The 19,750-nt window shown below is 46.5% G+C and overlaps 2 protein-coding genes across 3 annotated transcripts in view; both read right to left on the reverse strand.

Moving 5' to 3' along the window:
- LOC130390245 (neural cell adhesion molecule L1-like) lies at positions 1-17,096 on the reverse strand. 2 transcript variants are annotated; one of them, XM_056600085.1, is made up of 11 exons: positions 17,008-17,096; positions 16,151-16,459; positions 15,367-15,624; positions 7,111-7,211; positions 5,681-5,924; positions 2,805-2,927; positions 2,670-2,774; positions 2,462-2,575; positions 2,089-2,165; positions 672-776; positions 1-584 (listed from the first exon to the last, which is right to left on the reverse strand). In XM_056600085.1, exons 1-10 carry the CDS (start codon positions 17,054-17,056, stop codon positions 747-749), a joined length of 1,410 nt encoding a protein of 469 aa, XP_056456060.1. In that variant the 5' UTR covers positions 17,057-17,096; the 3' UTR covers positions 1-584; positions 672-746. The 2 variants fall into 2 exon arrangements, with proteins under 2 accessions (XP_056456060.1, XP_056456061.1); XM_056600086.1 differs by lacking the exons at positions 1-584; positions 672-776; positions 2,089-2,165 and having other exon boundaries at positions 2,470-2,575; positions 2,713-2,927.
- LOC130390243 (uncharacterized) overlaps positions 17,009-19,750 on the reverse strand; it is a 15,099-nt gene continuing 12,357 nt past the window's right edge. The window contains exon 11 of the mRNA XM_056600082.1: positions 17,009-17,097. Within this exon, the coding sequence (XP_056456057.1) occupies positions 17,064-17,097 (34 nt within the window). The 3' untranslated portion in view covers positions 17,009-17,063. The remainder of the gene's footprint in view (positions 17,098-19,750) is intronic.

The following is a 19,750-nucleotide window of genomic DNA, read 5'->3' on the forward strand; positions in this document are numbered from 1 at the left end:
TTCAGTATAGTATAAAGAAAATAGTAGTTATATGTTATGAGTTACACATGCAGAATACTGCTTTCAGAGATCAAGCTATCACACTTATTTGATTGGATCAGTTTCTATCCTTGACCCAGGAAGCCACCGTGGACAACAACAGAGGAAAAAATAGATACTATTAATAATAAAAATAAGAGTGGAGATTTGACTACTACACGGTTTTAAACTACATGTGAACGGCTTTATGAACATAAATATGAACATAACCACGGCCGAATAAACATTCACATTTTCAAACGAAGTGGCCTTTGAGATGCAGGGAGAGAAGTGTCCCTGGCAGGTCTAATATCAGTTGGCTGATGGCTCTCTGGCTAAAGCGCTGTCTACGCGTCCTTCTGGGTGGTGACAGCTCTCAGGGCCTCCGTCCTCCGGGGCTGAGCGCGCACTAGCTCGCCCACATTGGTCTCCCGCGTCCGCCTGGGGCCTGGAGCCACCCTGACCGCCCCGTACTCCACCTCACTCTCCCCCTGACCTCCCGGTCGCCCCGGAGACGTTAACGTACGGCACATCATCATCTACCGCCATGGAGGACAGCGCGATGTCTGAACAAACAGAACATTAGAAAATGAGAAAACCGCACGGGAAGTAAAGCTTGCGTTGAACAGTTGACCCAAAGAGACACTTGGTACCTCGAGGGCTGGAGGTTTTCTTCTTCTTTAGGGCCCAGTAGACTCCCAATGCTGCTAGGAGCAGCAGCACCACCGTCAGAGGACGAACGATGAACGGGACGAGCCCTGTCACAAAGACAAGTATGGCACAGAGGACAAACATTTATGAATACATATGGATATCATATATGCATATATAAATATATAGATCTACTTTCCATTCATATTGACGCCTATAGCTTCCGACTGGCTGAAAAAGGTATTGTTGTCTCTGTGCACCCACTGTGATATATGTGTTCCATTAGATGCGCAGTTCACATAAATGAACCCTATGAGAGACAATGATGATCGGTCACGTGATGAATCAAATGCTACTGAATCCAAGCGAAATTTACTAATTTCCCTCGTTGTGTTTGTCACTCACCGTCACACACAGACAAGGTGATGTTGGCCGTGGCGTTGCTCATGATGTTGTGGACCGAGCAGGTGAGCAGTCCCGACGGCCCGGCTCCAGAGTGACGTCACTAGCGCTACTGGGTCCGGAGGGGAGACGCGTGTCGTTCAGCGGGAGTCCGTCTAGACTCCAGCTGTAGTGGAGTCCGTCCCCCCCGGCAGAGCAGGACACCCTCTGTCCCCGGGACAGACACTCCCGGGACAGGAGGGGAGAGGAGACCGGGGCTAAGGGAAACCGACTGAGGAGGTGAGTCTCACAGTTTGACTGAACGGAAACCTTTTGCTGTTATTCACTCATAGAAACTTAACTTCATACAATTATAATTAGAAGCATCCACCTCTTGAACCCGCCTGCTCATACTCCCAGACTAACTTGTATTTAGCCTACTGTACTTAACAAATTCTATGCCGACATACACAAATTGGGAAGAAGCAGAATAAACAGCATTTTCTTCACCCTAAGCACTTCAAAAGTAAAGTAGAGCAAAACGCCATGAAAAAAAAAAATATATATATATATATATATATAAATATGCGTGTGTGACATTAACAATAATATTAACATGGAGCCTGAGAGCCAACAGTGTTTCTATAAGAGCCATGAAGTCTGAGGTTAATGTTTAAATTATCCTTTATGACCTTGATGAATCCTTTAATGATGATGAGAGGGAAACAGCAGCTAAACCGGCTGTTTCCCTCTCATCTGTAACCCTGGTTAAATAACTACTACTGAAATAAGATATAGTTACTCACCTTGAATGGTTAAATAATATTTTGTATTTCCTAATTCCAATCCAAATATATGATGTACTTCCAATGAGTATTCACCATTGTCTGTCCTGTCGATGTCCTTTATAGTAAATATTCCAGTACTGACATTAAATGAATATCGAATGTTTGTCTGAATGCGTTCTGATAAAATCGTGATATTGTTCTTCTTCAGTCTGAAGTAGTAATATCGTGAGGTCTTAGTAGGCAGCTGGACCTCAACGGTTCCCCCCAGAGAGCCAAAGCACTGGGTTGTGATGTCTGGCTGTGTGGCGTCGCAGAAGGTCTTCACACCTGGAGGTTTACAGAGAAGAATAAAACCATATATCTCAATGAGATTCACAGCCCACCACCACTCACTATTACTGTAATAACTTATTACTGTAAGAGGGATGGACATTTTGAATACAATGGGTGTCATTGCAGAGAGGGACGTTATACTCATAGATGTTGAAGGTTCAAACATTTAATATTGCATTACATTTTGCATTTGATTTACATTATTTCCCTATTATTGTCTTGAAAATACCCTACCCTGAATTCATATGGATATCATATATGTATATATAAATATATATTGGTCTGCTTACCCATTATATTGAAGTTGAATGCCACAGCTGTCTCAGAGCATAAGGTATTGTTGTCTCTTTGCACCCACTGTGATATATTTGTTCCATTAGATGCGCAGGTCACATAAATGAACCCTATGAGAGACAATGGTGATCGGTCACGTGATGAATCAACTGCTACTGAATCCAAGCTCCATTCATTCATTCCCCTCGTTGTGTTGTCACTCACCCTCACACACAGACAAGGTGATGCTAGCTGCGGCGTGGCTCACGTTGTTGCGGACCGAGCAGGTGACCAGTCCCGACCGGCCCGGCTCCAGAGTGACGTCACTAGCGTTACCGGGTCCGGGGGGGAGACGCGTGTCGTTCAGCGGGAGTCCGTCTAGACTCCAGCTGTAGTGGAGTCCGTCCCCCCCGGCAGAGCAGGACACCCTCTGCTGTCCCCGGGACAGACACTCCCGGGACAGGAGGGGAGAGGAGACCGGGGCTAAGGGAAACCGACCGAGGAGGTGAGTCTCACAGTTTGACTGAACAGAAACCTTTTGCTGTTATTCACTCATAGAAACTTAACTTCATACAATTATAATTAGAAGCATCCACCTCTTGAACCCGCCTGCTCATACTCCCAGACTAACTAGTATTTAGCCTACTGTACTTAACATATTTTATGCCGACATACACAAATTGGGCAGAAGCAGAATAAACAGCATTTTCACCCTAAGCACTTCAAAAGTAAAGTAGAGCAAATTCGGCATGAATATATATATATATATATATATATACATATATATATATATATATATGTGTGTGTGACATTAACTATAATATTAACATGGAGCCTGAGAGCCAACAGGGTTTCTATAAGAGCCATGAAGTCTGAGGTTAATGTTTAAATTATCCTTTATGACCTTGATGAATCCTTAATGATGATGAGAGGGAAACAGCAGCTAAACCCGGCTGTTTCCCTCTCATCTGTAACCCTGGTTAAATAACTACTACTGAAATAAGATATAGTTACTCACCTTGAATGGTTAAATAACATTTCGTAAATGCTACTAGCTTTCCAGCTGCATTATGTACTTCCATTGAGTATTCACCATTGTCTTTCCTGTCGATGTCCTTTATAGTAAATATTCCGGTCCTGACATTAAATGAATATCGAATGTTTGTCTGATAGCGGTCTAATAAAATCGTGACTCTGTTTTTCCCTCAGTCTGAAGGTATCTTCTTGTGAGGTCTGACCCTGCGTTCACACCAAAAGATGCAAAAAGTTGCCGCGCAGCACGATCCCATTCACCCACGCACAAGAAGGTGTGGAAGAGAGCATCCATGTGTTCGCACAGACACTAGCGCAGACAGCACACTGACGCTCTAAATCTCCCTTCACTCTCTCCCTCCCATTGCCAGCATTGATTAACAATCGCCACCACTGGCCCTGTGCATCACCCAAATTCAGAACGCTAAATCATTATGTAATGTCCTACGCCTACCCCCATCACACACGCCATGACAGACATGCACACTTGTAGACATACAGTGCTGCAACCATAGACAGGCTGCAACGGTTCACGGGTTTCCCGTGATCCGTACGGATCAACCATCACGGTTCGGGACGCAAGTGATCAGCGGATCGGCTGATAAAAAGTTGTGCGTTGTGCGTGATCAGCGTTTAGAGGACAATTCCGGTATTAACAACATCATCAAGTATCGTAGCGAAATACAGTTTATGTTGTGTTTTATTTGGCGTTCCGTAAATCCCATTGAAACGTAAACCGGAACCGGAACGGGACGTGTTTAGGTTTGGCTGTAGTCTTTTCGCTCGGTTCGCCATATCAACAGTAGGGCTAGGACCGAGCGAAAAGACTACAACCAACCCCTCTTGCCATGAGCAATGAGTCTCCCAACCGAAATCAATGGATTTACAAAATGCCAAATAAAACACCACAGAAACTGTATTTCGCTACCAAACTAAAAAAATGAAGATAAGGATGTCTGCATTGCCTTGGGAGAGTGTAGACTCTAAACTCTCCCCAGGCAAAGCAAACATCCTGAATTGTAAATCCAGGGTTAGGGATTATTTACTATCCTATCCATGCTAAAAAGAAGGAATAATGCCTCAGATTGCACATTTTTTTAATATTGACCATGCTTAAAGGACGCAGGATTATTACCTAATTTTTCACTTTATTTTGTTTTTACACAGTTGAAGATTTTATTTAAAGTCACATTTGTCTTGTTATCTTTATTATTGTTGTTGATCCGAAAATGATCCGACCCGTGACTCAAAAACCGTGACCCGATCCGAACCGTGAGCTTTGTGATCCGTTGCACCCCTAATACACACCTTTCGGTACGTTTGTAGTGGTGTTTGATTTTACTTGGGTTTACGTCCGTAGAGGTGTGTGTGTGTGTGTGTGTGTGTGTGTGTGTGTGTGTGTGTGTGTGTGTGTGTGTGTGTGTGTGTGTGTGTGTGTGTGTGTGTGTGTGTGTGTGTGTGTGTGTGTGTGTGTGTGTGTGTGTTGGATTGCGTGTGTGCACTCTCCTCACCCTGAGCAAGCCATACACAATCTTCCCCTCAGTACTCTTGTGTAAGATCAGAGGAGAGCAGGCAGGACAGGGGCTGACAGCGGACATGACAAGCAGCTAGATCAATACCCTGCCTGAGGGAAGGGAAGCCAGGGGGAGAGATAAAGGAGGGAGGGCGGAGGGAGGGGAGGCAGGACGCGGGGATCCAGGGAGAGAGTTGGGCAAGGGAGAGAGGAGAGGCAGGGGGGGGGGGCAAAGCAGGAAGAGAGACAGAGAGAGAGAGAGGTTGAGGGATAGAGAGAGAGACCAGGAAAGAGAGAGACAGAGGGACAGAAAGAGACAGGGACACAGAAGGAGAGGGAGAGAGACATAAAGGGAGTGTTGATAGTGACGGTTGGTGGAGGAGAGGGGGAGCAGAATGGTCACCACCACCACTGGTGATGGGCCAAGGTTAGAGCCATGAATCGATTGCATGAACAAGAACCCAATCGATCTGAAAATACCACTTATAACATAAATTAAGACCTGACCGGAGGTGCTTTTAACCCGTCAGCCATTCCAGGGGGAATGGGGGGAAGCTAGAGCAGGCCATTTTTTTACATTTACATATATATCCTCAAACACAGTCCCTTGAGCTTTGCGCACGCAGGCACGCCAAAATCAACCTTTCCATTATGCTTGGACACACACACACACACGCCCCCCCCCCCCTACCTAGCATGATGAGGGAGGTGGTGCCCAGCACCTCGCCGCTGGGGTAGATGGCGAACTTGCAGATGTACTTCCCCGCGTCGCTCATCTTCACGTTGCTGATCTGGATGGAGGGGTTGGTCAGGGAGTCGGTGAGGAAGGCGACCCGCCCCTTCTGCGGCACCTCCGGGAAGTGGGTGCCGAAGACGGGGTGGAGGACGGCGATGTTGACCCTCTCGCCCTCAACAGGCTCGTAGATCCAAGTCACCTGGGGGGAGGTTGAAGGTAGGGGGGGCAGAGTTTGAGGGGTGGCCGAGCCATCGATCTCTAGGACAAATTAAGCCATTAGGGGGATTTTGGTTTAAGGGTGAAATTGCAGAGCCCGGTCGATTTGGGAGCGATTTATGCACACGATAACCAGAGGGAGATTAACAGGATTTCTTTATGTTGGCAAATCACGATATTGTCAATTAGAACTGAATAATTCATGAAAAAGTTGCATGTGAAAACATGAAATATTAATTTCCCATTTGTGAGAACATACCGGATTTCTTATATGTAAATCTAAGGTTTGGAAGGAACTTGTTCACAGACATGCATTATTTCACTCTTCTTTACATAATCCTCTAAGCACGCTTTGACAATATAATGAAGATGTTAACAAATTACACAAATGACAACGTCATTTATGATTCGTCACAACAAAGGACACACTGGCAGTTGCTAGGTAGATAACTTTGCCCTCCTTAAAGTTAAAACCTGCAGTGTAACCGACATCTGTCATATGAAGCCCCCACCCCAAAACTAGATGTTTGGCATCATGGTTTGTGAACTGAAATGAGCCATTTAGTCTAAATGTGCCAAACCACATGTGATTTAGTGCACGGATGAAATTATGTTAAATGCAACCAAAAGTAATGAATGGCTTTTCTTTTTTATTGCATGTGTCTGCTCAACGAAAAAGAGTAGTGCTTGAGTATGGTCCCCTGAGTCCCTGGAAAAAAACATCTGGATAATTACCACATTGACTACAAACATCGTACAAAATAATAAATACAAGCCAATTCAGAATCCTCCGATCCATAAGTTCATCGTGGCGTTTGATTTCAGGATGGTTCGGTAATGATTTCCTCTTGGGCGAGAAGTCATTGTGGCTGGGGCTGTTCTGACAGATTGAGCTACTTTGAGCGACGCCATTTAGGCATGAAATGTGTTCTTTTTTTCTTCCATTTTGTACACTGTTACAATAAGTAACATTGTACAGACCAGCTCTGTGTCTGTCTGAATATGTATGCCTGTGTGTGTGTTTGTCTGTAGATGCAGGCCTGTGTGTGCACATGCATGTGTGTGCATACGTGTGTTCTTATATGTATGCATGCCACCCTGCGTACTTTGTTTTTCTTTAGTGTGCCTTAGTATGCGCATGTGTGTATGTCTGCGTGTTTGTGCCGAACCTGAGTTAGCACGATGCCGGAGGCCTCATTGAAGGAACAGCGCAGGTTCACCGTCTGGCCTGGGTAGGACAGGACCTCCGTCTCCACCTTCACCCACTGGCCTGCAGGACAGGGAAGAGAGGGGTTAGAGGAGGCCGAAAGTAAACCATACCTGGCTCCACCCCCTGAACAAATTTGAAAGATGCAAAAATGTGCAGGTAGCAAATGGAACCTGGTGCAGGGGGAAGAAAATAACAACACACACACACAGAGACACATTTCTTTCCAGTTTTAAAGGTCCCATGACATGAAAATCTCACTTTATGAGGTTTTCTAACATAAATATGAGTTCCCCTAGCCTGCCTATGGTCCCCCAGTGGCTAAAACTTGTGTTCGGTGTAAAACGAGCACTAGCTGTTCTGCTCGCCTTTGAAAAAACGGAGGCTCAAGCGCTCTGATTTGGAATGTCTGTATTCATGACGTCATCAGGAATCTCAGCTCCTCCCCTTACTCTGCCTGGCCCGCCCAGAGACGTTGGCCCGCCAATGAGACTCGACCGTGCGAGCGCCACATGTGTGTGTGTGTGTGTGTGTGTGTGTGTGTGTGTGTGTGAATACACACACTGTAACGCAAGTGTTTCTTGTCGGTTCTTTGACGTCTCTTGTATTTCCACAACGACACTGTCGTGGGGGTTATCTGAGCCATGGTTGAGAAGGAATTGGGGGAAAGGAACTTTGGCTTTGACTGGCTGAAGTACATGAACTGCGACTTGCCGCCGGTTGCCGCGAGGCGCCATCGCCCGGCAGCGGGCAGCCGGCAGCAGGCAGCGCGCGGTTCAGTCGACTTCAGATTGATGTGAATTTGGGGGAAGCTCAATGTGCGACTGGATTCGGAGTGGCTGTAACTCTGCACCACGGCTGAATTTCGGGAACGTCTTTGAATACTGTGTTAGTTGCCCACTAATACCTATATTAAAGAATACATAAAATAGCATGTCACGGGACCTTTAAGGTTGCATTAAAGTAAAGTGATATCCTTTTCTGAACTGACCAGACTGTTCTATCTGTTCTATTATTTGCCTTTACCATATTTGTCAATATGTCCACGTTATGATGAAATATTATCATGATTGTTTATAAAGAATGACGGCATATAAATATTTTGTGTTAGCAAGTCTTCCAATAATAGTCCCGATATCAAAGCGGTTTTGATCAAAAACATTCATATTTGATCTTGTCTATATAGGCCAGCACTACAGAAACTAAATTCCACAACATGACGCAATTCCTTCTTAAGACTACACAGACAAATTGTGTCATGATGAGGTAAGTCATATATAGATTGATGATGCACCAGTGTTTGATCCTTTAGGTTTGATTGGTTTCTTAGGGAAAGGGGCGGGGTAAATGAGGCAGAGGTGTGTTGTGATTGGGCCTCCCAGTGATTAATGAGGTTGTGTGTGAAGGCGTCTGGTGCAACAGAGCGTAGCTGGCTTTCTGTAGAGCAAGTAGGCCAAACCTACAGGAGTCTGGTATATGTCCATGACTCTGCGTGCGTGTGTGCGTGTGCGTGCACCAGGAAAGGGGAGAGGAAAGCCAGCACTGGAGCACATTGGTCATAAATCATTGAGATGGGCTATGCCTTCCCGTAGCCTGCCATTTGCTCTACCGAACGCATTCCTGTGTGAAAACACCAGCTAGCATAGATTACACTCTAAATAAATACGTTTTTCCTTCTGCACGTTTGCGAGTCCCAGAGTATCATCTCCTGATGTTTAGGCAAAAAACGTTAAAGTGAGCATGTGAGAGGGACAGAGGTAGACTGGAGAGATAGAAGATTGATAGAATGTTGGAGTGTACGTAATGAAAAAAATAATTGGAATTACCTGTGTGAGTGAGTGTGCAATAATCAATGTCAGCAAATCAGCGCTGCTTTAATTTAGGAGTGGATTATATCTGGAGACGCCCAACATTTAAATGCCTTGCAGTGTATGGGTCACACAAAATATAGAGGAACTGGCCTATGTCTACTTACTTATCCTCTGACTAGAACACTGTTACGATCAGGACGTATAATTACACACACACACACACGAAAAGGTCAATCGTCTCCTTGTCACCGTGGGGGGGGGGGGGGGGGGGGGGGGTGAGGTATCAATATATAGACAGAAACATGCAAACGGTTACGGGAGGAAACGAGGGAGAGCCACTGAGCGAGCAATACTGTGAAAAAGAAGAGGAAGATAAAAAAACCAACAGACACTTTCCTAGAATAACACCAGCTCTCGGCAGGCTGGCCCAATTTACAAGCACCAAACAACCCCCTTGTAGCCACAGAGAGGAACCGCGGGCCGCTGAGCAGTCCCTGGGAGCCAGCACTGAGCCTTAGTTGAGCGGAGAGCACGCACACACACACACACACACACACAATTTGTGTTCCTATCCTCTGCTACTGTCTTCCTGTGATCTCTGAAGTTTCCCGGGTGTTTACTGGATCCCCGCACTGCAATCCTCCTCTCCCACCCCGGCTAACTGCAGATGAGCTCGGGGCCTCTGGCGTGGGCCTGCTCCGCCGTGCACGTGCAGGGAGGAGTGGAAAGAGGAGACGCCATCCTCAGCTTCATTGGTCGTAATTGGTCGTATGTATTAAGACAAGCTCACGCAGCACAGGTAATTACGCACGACAGTATCGATGCGTCCTGTTGGGGTTCCGTCCCCCATAAGATGCTGAGCCTCGCCTGTGGCAGCAGCACGAACAGGGAAAGTGTGTGTGTGTGTGTGTGTGTGTGTGTGTGTGTGTGTGTGTGTGTGTGTGTGTGTGTGTGTGTGTGTGTGTGTGTGTGTGTGTGTGTGTGTGTGTGTGTGTGTGTGTGTGTGTGTGTGTGTGTCAGGGATGGAAATTAACTTTTTTGCCCACCAGCCATTGTGGCAGGTAGATTTACAAATCTACCAGACACTCATCTTTTTTACCAACCACTTTTTATACGCTATATATTTTTTAAATAAATGTGTACATTTTGAACAATATAATAGTAACAATAGATAAGAAAAGTGTTTTTCATACACATTTTTTTCCATCAGAATAGATTTTTACTGTAAGTAGGTTGTCTCAAAAAGAGGGCATGTCCGGGCAAAAGAGGACGTATGGTTAGGCCTACCCTACGTACGGGAAACACATTTGATTCCTACCTGTTCCACTGTTTAATAGCGTTGCAAGTTGGTGGGCGCTATCCTGGTAATTTCTCTGCGTGAGAAATTCGAAGTGTGGCGTGTGAGCGTGTGCATGGGTTGAATTCATGGGGCAAGCCCCAGGAATCTCCCACTTCCGGCTTCCATGAAAGAGAACCAAACTAATTCACACAATAGCGTTCATGCAAATCTAGCATTAAAGGTTAATTTAAGGAAATTCTCTCCACTCACACTATAATTAGTTTGCTAGTAGTAGCGCTTTAGAAAATTCTGAGAAATCTGAAATGATGACAAAATTCTCAGAATTCTGGCTCTGCAAATTATTGCGCGCTTCCATACCGCTCTAGATACCCCCACCCCCACAAAGATTTTTTCCTGTAGAAACCTATGGTGGAAACCGATACGCCCTCTTAACCACAAAATGTTTGAGTCACTTCCAGGGAAGTAAAACTGTGCCATCGGATTTTGAAAATAAAAAGCCATTGAACTCTAAGCACTGAATAATTATGCATTGAAATAACGTGTTTGGATTTGAATGGAACTCCTATTCAGCTTTATTTTTCAATGTTAAAAATTAAAAATCAAAGATTCAACGTCAAAAACTCAAAAACAACTGGGGACGTTGATTACGTTGAAATTCAAATCCAGATACCTTATTTCAATGCATAAATGTTCAGTGCTTAGAATTCAATTGCTTTTTATTTTCAAAATCCGATGGCACAGAATTACTTCCATACACTTCTCTTTCGTCATGCTTAACTGATCATACCTCTCTCTCGTTTGTTACACAAATCTTAGCATGGATACTTCCCGAACCCCTCTCAAATTTCAGCCAGCCAGACAATTCACGTCACAGTCACGTCTGTTAATTTATGAATGGAATTCTGAACGTGTCCCGCCTCTGAAATAGCCTGGCTATAGCCATGCTGCCTTGCGCGCGATTTCATTTCGCGCTGCGAGGCAGCCTGGATTCCATGGATCCGATTTTCCCCTGAGATGGGGAACCAATCACAGAGCGGGGAGGGACGGCAAGACGAGGACGACGTCTATGCGACACACCCATCGTCTTCTTCCGAATTGCGTGTGTCTCACGCCGAATGCGTGAGCCTTGAGAGCTGTTAGTTACCGGTATATTATCCCGGATGTTGACAGTCGCAGATCAGCAAGAGAGGCGTAGAAGAAGAAGGGGGCCGGATGTTGACAGTAATGGTTGTGGAACTGTGCAGCGCCGTATGACGAATGTATTGAATATGCAAATTTGTTTGGACCTGACTTGAAATTGTTAATTTCAATCCCTGGTGTGTGTGTGTGTGTGTGTGTGTGTGTGTGTGTGTGTGTGTGTGTTGGGGTTAGGGAGGAGCGCCACGACTGCTGTCCGTCATTCAGATGCAATAAGAGGAGAGGCAACCCGGGTCAAGTCTCGTCTTAGCCGAGATGAGAGACGGAGCGGCCTTATGAGACTACACATCTCATCTCATCTCATCTTCGTCCGCTTATCCGGGGTCGGGTCGCGGGGGGAGCAGCTCAAGCAGGGGGCCCCAGACTTCCCTTTCCCGGGCCACATTGACCAGCTCTGACGGGGGGATCCCGAGGCGTTCCCAGGCCAGTGTTGAGATATAATCTCTCCACCTAGTCCTGGGTCTTCCCCGAGGTCTCCTCCCCACTGGACGTGCCTGAAACACCTCCCAAGGAAGGCGCCCATTGGGCATCCTTACCAGATGCCCGAACCACCTCAGCTGACTCCTTTCTAAGTAAAGGAGCAGCGGCTCTAATCCGAGTTCCTCACAGATGGCTGAGCTTCTCACCCTATCCCTAAGGGAGACGCCAGCCACCCTTCTGAGAAAACCCATCTCGGCCGCTTGTACCCGCGATCTCGTCCTTTCGGTCATCACCCAACCCTCATGACCATAGGTGAGGATGGGAACGAAGATCGACCGGTAGATCGAGAGCTTTGCCTTGCGACTCAGCTCTCTTTTCGTAACAACGGTGCGGTAAAGCGAAACGCAATACCGCCCCCGCTGCTCCGATTCTCCGGCCAATCTCACGCTCCATAGTACCCTCACTCGCGAACAAGGCCCCGAGGTACTTGAACTCCTTCACTTGGGCTAAGGACTCATTTCCTACCCGGAGTAAGCAATCCACCGGTTTCCTGCTAAGAGTCATGGCCTCAGATTTAGCGGTGCTGATCCTCATCCCAGCCGCTTCACACTCGGCCGCCAGCCGATCCAGTGAGTGCTGAAGGTCACAGGCCGATGATCCAATGAGGACCACATCATCTGCAAAAAGCAGTGACGAGATCCTCAGACCGCCGAACTGCAACCCCTCCCCACCATGACTACGCCTCGATATCCTGTCCATGTATATCACAAACAGGATTGTTGACAAGGCGCAGCCCTGGCGGAGACCAGCACCCACTGAGAACGAAACTGACTGCCGAGGACACGAACACAGCTCTCGCTTTGGGAGTACAGGGATTGGATGGCCCTGAGGATAGACCCCCTTACCCCATACTCCCGCAGCACCTCCCACAGTTTCTCCCGGGGGACCCGGTCATACGCCTTCTCCAGAACACATGTAGACCGGATGGGCATACTCCCAGGCCCCCTCCAGGATCCTTGCGAGAGTGAAGAGCTGGTCTGTAGTTCCACGTCCGGGGCGAAAACCGCATTGTTCCTCTTCAATCGGAGGTTCGACGATCGGCCGAACCCTCCTTTCCAGCACCTTGGAGTAGACTTTACCAGGGAGGCTGAGAAGTGTGATACCCCGGAAATTGGCACACACTCTCTGGTCCCCCTTTTTGAACAGGGGAACCATCACCCCGGTTTGCCACTCCTTTGACACTGTACCCGACTCCCACGCGATGTTGAATAGGCGTGTCAACCATGACAGCCCCTCAACACCCAGAGCCTTTAGCATTTCTGGCTGGATCTCATCAATCCCTGGGGCTTTGCCACTGCAGAGATGTTTGACTACCTCAGTGACCTCCACCAGGGAAATTGACGACGAAACACCATCATCCTCGAGCTCTGCCTCCAACATAGAGGGTGTGTTATTCGGATTCAGGAGTTCCTCAAAGTGTTCCTTCCAACGTCCGACGACCTCCTCAGTTGAGGTCAACAGAGTCCCATCCTTACTGTACACAGCTTGGATGGTTCCCCGTTTCCCCCTCCTGAGGTGCCGGATAGTCTTCCAGAAACACTTTGGTGCCGACCGAAAGTCCTTCTCCATGACCTCTCCGAACTTCTCCCACACCCGCTGCTTAGCCTCCGACACGGCAGCAGCTGCAGCCCTTCGGGCCTGTCGGTACCCTGCAACCGAGTCAGGTGTCCTCCAGGATATCATATCCCGGAAGGCCTCCTTCTTCAATCGGACGGCTTCCCTGACCACCGGTGTCCACCACGGTGTCCGAGGATTACCGCCCCTTGAGGAGCCTAAGACCCTGAGGCCACAGCTAGCCACCGCAGCCTCAGCAATGGAGGTTTTGAACACCGCCCACTCCGGCTCAATGCCCCTAACCTCCACAGGAATGCCAGAAAACTCTGCCGGAGGTGTGAGTTGAAGATACCTAGGACGGCCGCCTCCTCCAGACGTTCCCAATTCACCCGCACTACTCGTTTGGGCTTACCAGGTCTATCAGGAAATTTCCCCCATTCCCTGATCCAACTCACCACCAGATGGTGGTCGGTTGACAGATCCGCCCCTCTCTTAACCCGAGTGCCCAAAACATGCGGCCTCAGATCAGATGACACGATCACGAAATCGATCATCGATCTTCGGCCTAGGGTACTCTGGTACCAGGTACACTTATGAGCACCCTTATGTTCGAACATGGTGTTCGTTATGGATAATCCATGAATAGCACAGAAGTCCAATAACAAACGACCGCTCGGGTTTAGATCAGGGAGCCCGTTCCTCCCCACCACTGGAGCCCCATACAGGACTCCATTCAGGGTCTCCAAGAAGGCTGAGTACTCTGAACTGCTGTTAGGTGCGCACTGCATACGCACAAACAACAGTCAGAGTTTCCCCCCTACAACCCTTAGGCGTAGGGAGGCGACCCTCTCGTCTACCGGGGTAAACTCCAACACCGCGGCGCTCAGCCGGGGATTTATGAGCATCCCCACACCCGCCCGGCGCCTCACGCCCTCTGCAACTCCGGAGAAGAATAGAATCCAACCCTTATCCAGGAGTACGGTACCAGAGCTGAGACTGTGCGTGGAGGTAAGCCCCACCAGATCTGACTGATAGCGCTCCACCTCCCTCACAAGCTCCGGTTCCTTTCCCCACAGCGAGGTGACGTTCCACGTCCCCAGAGCCAGCTTCTGCCGCCCGGGTCTGGTCCGTCGAGACCCCTGACCTTCGCTGCCACCCATGTGGCTGCGCACCCGACCCCAACGGGTCTTCCCACAGGTGGTGGGCCCATGGGATGAAGAGAGGGGGGGTGCCACGTAGTTTGTTCGGGCTGTGCCTGACCGGGCTCCGTGGCAAACCCGGCCACCAGGCGCTCGCCATCGAGCCCTCCGTCTGGGCCTGGCTCCAGACGGGGGCCCCGGGCTTCCTCCGGGCCGGGTCACATCTCCTCTTCTTATGTTATTCATTGAGGTTTTTGAACCATTCTTAGTCTGCCCCCTCACCTGAGACCACTACCCTACCAGGAGCACGAGGCTCCAGACAACACAGCCCTCATGTGAATAGGGTGATGACGTTACACGTTGATGTCGGCAGGGTTGCCATGGCCGGTCGTTATGCGGAAATCGGAAACTGTCAGTCCTGTGTGTTCAAAGTTCGCTACGTCACAGCTGTTTCGAAAAGTTTGTTTCCATCTCCCATTTTGTGAATTTACTCTCTTTCGCATTTCCCAAAAAACACCTCAAGCGAGCGGATAAACCTTTTTGCGAATTAGAGGATTTTTATGCGAATTTTGGTGTTTCCATCCCCGTTTACTGATTCAATACTTCAAAGCTCGCATAAAATCAGGGGGATGGAAACGCACCTTATGAGAGACAATGATGATCGGTCACGTGATGAATCAAATGCTACTGAATCCAAGCTCCATTTACTAATTTCCCTCGTTGTGTTTGTCACTCACCGTCACACACAGACAAGGTGATGTTGGCCGTGGCGTTGCTCATGATGTTGTGGACCGAGCAGGTGAGCAGTCCCGACCGGCCCGGCTCCAGAGTGACGTCACTAGCGCTACTGGGTCCGGAGGGGAGACGCGTGTCGTTCAGCGGGAGTCCGTCTAGACTCCAGCTGTAGTGGAGTCCGTCCCCCCCGGCAGAGCAGGACACCCTCTGCTGTCCCCAGGACAGACACTCCCGGGACAGGAGGGGAGAGGAGACCGGGGCTAAGGGAAACCGACTGAGGAGGTGAGTCTCACAGTTTGACTGAACGGAAACCTTCTGTTATTCACTCATAGAAACTTAACTTCATACAATTATAATTAGAAGCACCTCTTGAACCCGCCTGCTCCATACTCCCAGACTAACTAGTATTTAGCCTACTGTACTCAACATATTTTATGCCGACATACACAAATTGGGCAGAAGCAGAATAAACAGCATTTTCACCCTAAGCACTTCAAAAGTAGGCCTAAAGTAGAGCAAAACGGCATGAATTTATATATATATATATATATATATATATATATATAATAATGTGTGTGTGACATTAACAATAATATTAACATGGAGCCTAAGAGCCAACAGTGTTTCTATAAGAGCCATGAAGTCAGAGGTTAAGGTTTAAATTATCCTTTATGACCTTGATGAATCCTTAATGATGAGAGGGAAACAGCAGCTAAACCGGCTGTTTCCCTCTCATCTGTAACCCTGGTTAAATAACTACTACTGAAATAAGATATAGTTACTCACCTTGAATGGTTAAATAACATTTTGTAGATGCTACTAGCTTTCCAGTTGTGTTATGTACTTGCATTGAGTATTCACCATTGTCTGTCCTGTCGATGTCCTTTATAGTAAATATTCCAGTACTGACATTAAATGAATATCGCATGTTTGTCTGATGCCATTCTGATAAAGTCGCGACATTGTTCTTCTTCAGTCTGAAGGTATCATCTTGTGAGGTCTTAGTAGGCAGCTGGACCTCCACGGTTCCTCCCAGAGAGCCGAAGCACTGGGTCGTGATGTCTGGCTGTGTGGCGTCGCAGACGGTCGTCACACCTGGAGGTTTACAGAGGAGAATAAAACCATACAAGAGATATATCTCACTGAGATTCACAGTCCACCACTCACTATTACTGTAATAACTGTCTTATTACTGTAAGAGGGATGGACATTTAGAATACAATGGGTGTCATTGCAGAGAGGGACGTTATACTCATAGATGTTGAAGGTTCAAACATTTAATATTTCATTACATTTTGGATTGGATTTACATTATTTCCCTATTATTGTCATGAAAATACCCTACTCTACCATGAATGGACTAGATAATATGTGGTAATACTTTTGTGTTTTGCAATAACAAAGGAGAAGTTACATTGTGGGGAAGTCAAAAAGCAGATGGCAGAGTAATGATTAATGATATTAAACAATAAATGGACTCAATTTATCCAGAATTAACGTGGGATAAAATATACATTGGTTTAACCCATTAAATGGTGAAAAGCAACAACTTATGTTTAAACCTATAACTTAAAACTATAGCTGACTAAGTGAGATAAAATGCATAAAGATTTAAAACAGTTGTTATTCCATAAAAGTCTCACCATCAGTAAAACCAATTAGTAACAGCAGCACAGCCCCCATGTTGAGCATCTCGACCTCAGTGTTGTCTCAGTGGAGTCCAGGACTGGAGTCTGTTCACAGGAACACACAACCCAGCCTATATGAGTGATACATATCATCGCAAAAGTGGAAGTTGAGCAATGAGCAGGGCCAATACCTTATTAGGATGAAAACGATAAACACTGGGTGACTGGGCATCTTCAAAGATCCCATAATAATCTCATAATCATTAAAATCTTGAGTCTAGTGGTTAGGGTTTGTGTTATCAGGGCAATCTGAGCCATAAGGGGGAAGTTAGAGACGACGCAAAAGCAAGAATAGCATAAAAAGTGTTTGCCTCATCACTTTGGTCCCCATGAAACAGCCTTGACTCTATCTGCAGAGGTGTCAGCACTTGAACCATTTGAGTCAAAAATAATGAGGATGTTTCTATTCTCTTTTAAGTCAAGAAGGTACATTATCCACAAGATTGTCTCTTTTCTTTAACATTTTGGAACATTTCCTGGTTAAGCTATGTTTTAGTCCTATGTTGTAACATAAATCTTGTTTCAACATCAAAACATTCATTCAATTTATGTTTTATATTGTCCCCGATTTAAAATCAATAGTTATCATTTCTTATGTTTCATGATTTTTCCTTTTACTAGGAAAATTATTCTGGACTAGAATAACTACAATTTGGACCAAAAATGCATTGGCGGAGGTTAGCCTCTATGGGGCAGTATTGCATTGTAAATGTATCATGGTTACATTTTGTATTGCAATCTATTAAAATTTCAACCCGGTATCACGCCAAAGCGTGAAATAGATACGTTGGTCGACCTCGCAAGACGTGTTCAGTGTCACGCTTTGCCTGACCAAAGCGTGAGGAGTAGACGCTTTCTTCCGCTCATCTAAATGAATGGAGGTATAGCACTTGTGTGGACGCTACCACATTAATTAGTCAATAAACGAGCTACTTAAGTTATTTGATTCAGAAAAATAACTATTTGTTTATCGTTTTACGGGTAGCTAGAGAGTAGCCTACTCACTCACCTTAGCTTTGATTATGAAGATATTCCTGTTTTTCACCTCCCATACGACAATGTTGTTAACCCACCCACTTTTGAAAAAAAGTTTACTAAAAGTTAGCTATCCGTGCTTTTGTAGGCTTTCCTTTTTTGTGCGGCATAAGGTGACGGATTCTCTATAACATAAATGTAAATATCTCCAAACTCCCAAGTCGGGACGAGACGTTGCCAAATTCAAAGAAATGACCTCATCAGCGGGTGCTGCGTGTAGAGAAAAAAAATCCGAGTATTTTTTATCTTATCTTGATATCTTATTTGAACATTTATGGTGTAAAATTGTAATAGTTGATCGATTGTCGTATTGGAAACTGCAATTCCCCTTGTTGGCCGCTGTTCGTCGCCATTTGATTGGCGTTTGTTGCCCTCCAGGTAGCCATGGTAGTCACGTGACTGCGAAGTATGAATTTGACGTTGACTGAAACCCTGCCCTCTGGACTAAACATATACAACTCAGGTTGTATACCATATAGGTCTTACTGAAGGCATTTAATGGTCAAAATATTATTAATATTCGAATATTAAACAAACAAACTTCGATTATGATTTTTGGGCAAAAGTCAAAGCCCTAGTGCTTGTTGGCCAACATGAATTGTATTAAAAGCCTGCTAATAAGCGCGTGTCGGCTTATTAGCATCTGTACCGTAGCGGCCCGTGCCGTAGCAGCACACCTCTCCCAAGTGGCCAAATTGGCCCGGCCTGGCCAGACTGGCCACACTCACACTGGCAGATTTGATGGCCAGATGGCCTAGTGTGATTTCACCCTAAGAAGCACACGCCAGCTTCGGCTCGGCCCGATTTACACGGCCATCCTACGCAAGGAGAGGTCATCCGCCACGGAACTCAGCGCTGCGTTGTAACCCGCCGCACTTTATTCGAACCTGTTTAGAGAGAACATATTTTGTATTGTACAACCAGAATTAAACTAATCAGCTTTGCAACCAGTAAACCACGGATTGAGTGTTCTTTGTTTAACTTAGGCGGGCCCAGTAGTGGTCCCGCTCTCCTACCCTCCGATCCGAGAAAAACTAGACGACAGTAGGCCTATTCGGCAAATTGAACCGTCGGCCTAATGCGCCTCCTTTTTGAAAAGTCGGACAAACAGCCCTTCGGACCGTTTGTCCTCCATTCATTTAGATGAGCGGAAGAAAGCGTCTTCTCCTCACGCTTTGGTCAGGCAAAGCGTGGCACTGAACACGCCTTGCGAGGTGGACCAACATATCTATTTCACGCTTTTGCGTGATACCGGGTTGAACATTTACACTACTAGAGCATTACCTAGAAATATGAAGACTCAAACCTAAAATCTATTTTTTTGTTGTAAATTATCTCCTCGGTATGGTAAGATGTCAACTGGATTTTGAAACAGTAAAACAAGGGTAAAATTAATAAAAGTGCCATCCAATTGTGTGTGTGTGTGTGTGTGTGTGTGTGTGTGTGTGTGTGTGTGTGTGTGTGTGTGTGTGTGTGTGTGTGTGTGTGTGCGTGCGTGTGCGTGTGCGTGTGCGTGTGCGTGCGCGTACCCTGTGTAAGTGCTTCAATTTACATGTCTGGAACCTTAAGAATGTTTATACACAAAAGATGAAGTAGGCCTACTCTTTAAAAAAAATAGTATATTTCATACAGACACGCATCCAAGCCAGTTACACATACATAA

Source organism: Gadus chalcogrammus, chromosome 10 (genome assembly GCF_026213295.1).
Source record: "Gadus chalcogrammus isolate NIFS_2021 chromosome 10, NIFS_Gcha_1.0, whole genome shotgun sequence".
In the NCBI taxonomy this organism is placed as follows: domain Eukaryota; kingdom Metazoa; phylum Chordata; class Actinopteri; order Gadiformes; family Gadidae; genus Gadus; species Gadus chalcogrammus.

Excerpts from the sequence above, each read along its gene's own strand:
- LOC130390245 (XM_056600085.1), bottom strand. The coding sequence starts at position 17,056 with ATGCTCAACATGGGGGCTGTGCTGCTGTTACTAATTGGTTTTACTGAT. Across the intron at positions 16,460-17,007 it reads ACTAATTGGTTTTACTGATG|GTGTGACGACCGTCTGCGAC; the intron begins GTGAGACTTTTA and ends GTAAACCTCCAG. Across the intron at positions 2,166-2,461 it reads ATTCAACTTCAATATAATGG|GTGTGAAGACCTTCTGCGAC; the intron begins GTAAGCAGACCA and ends GTAAACCTCCAG.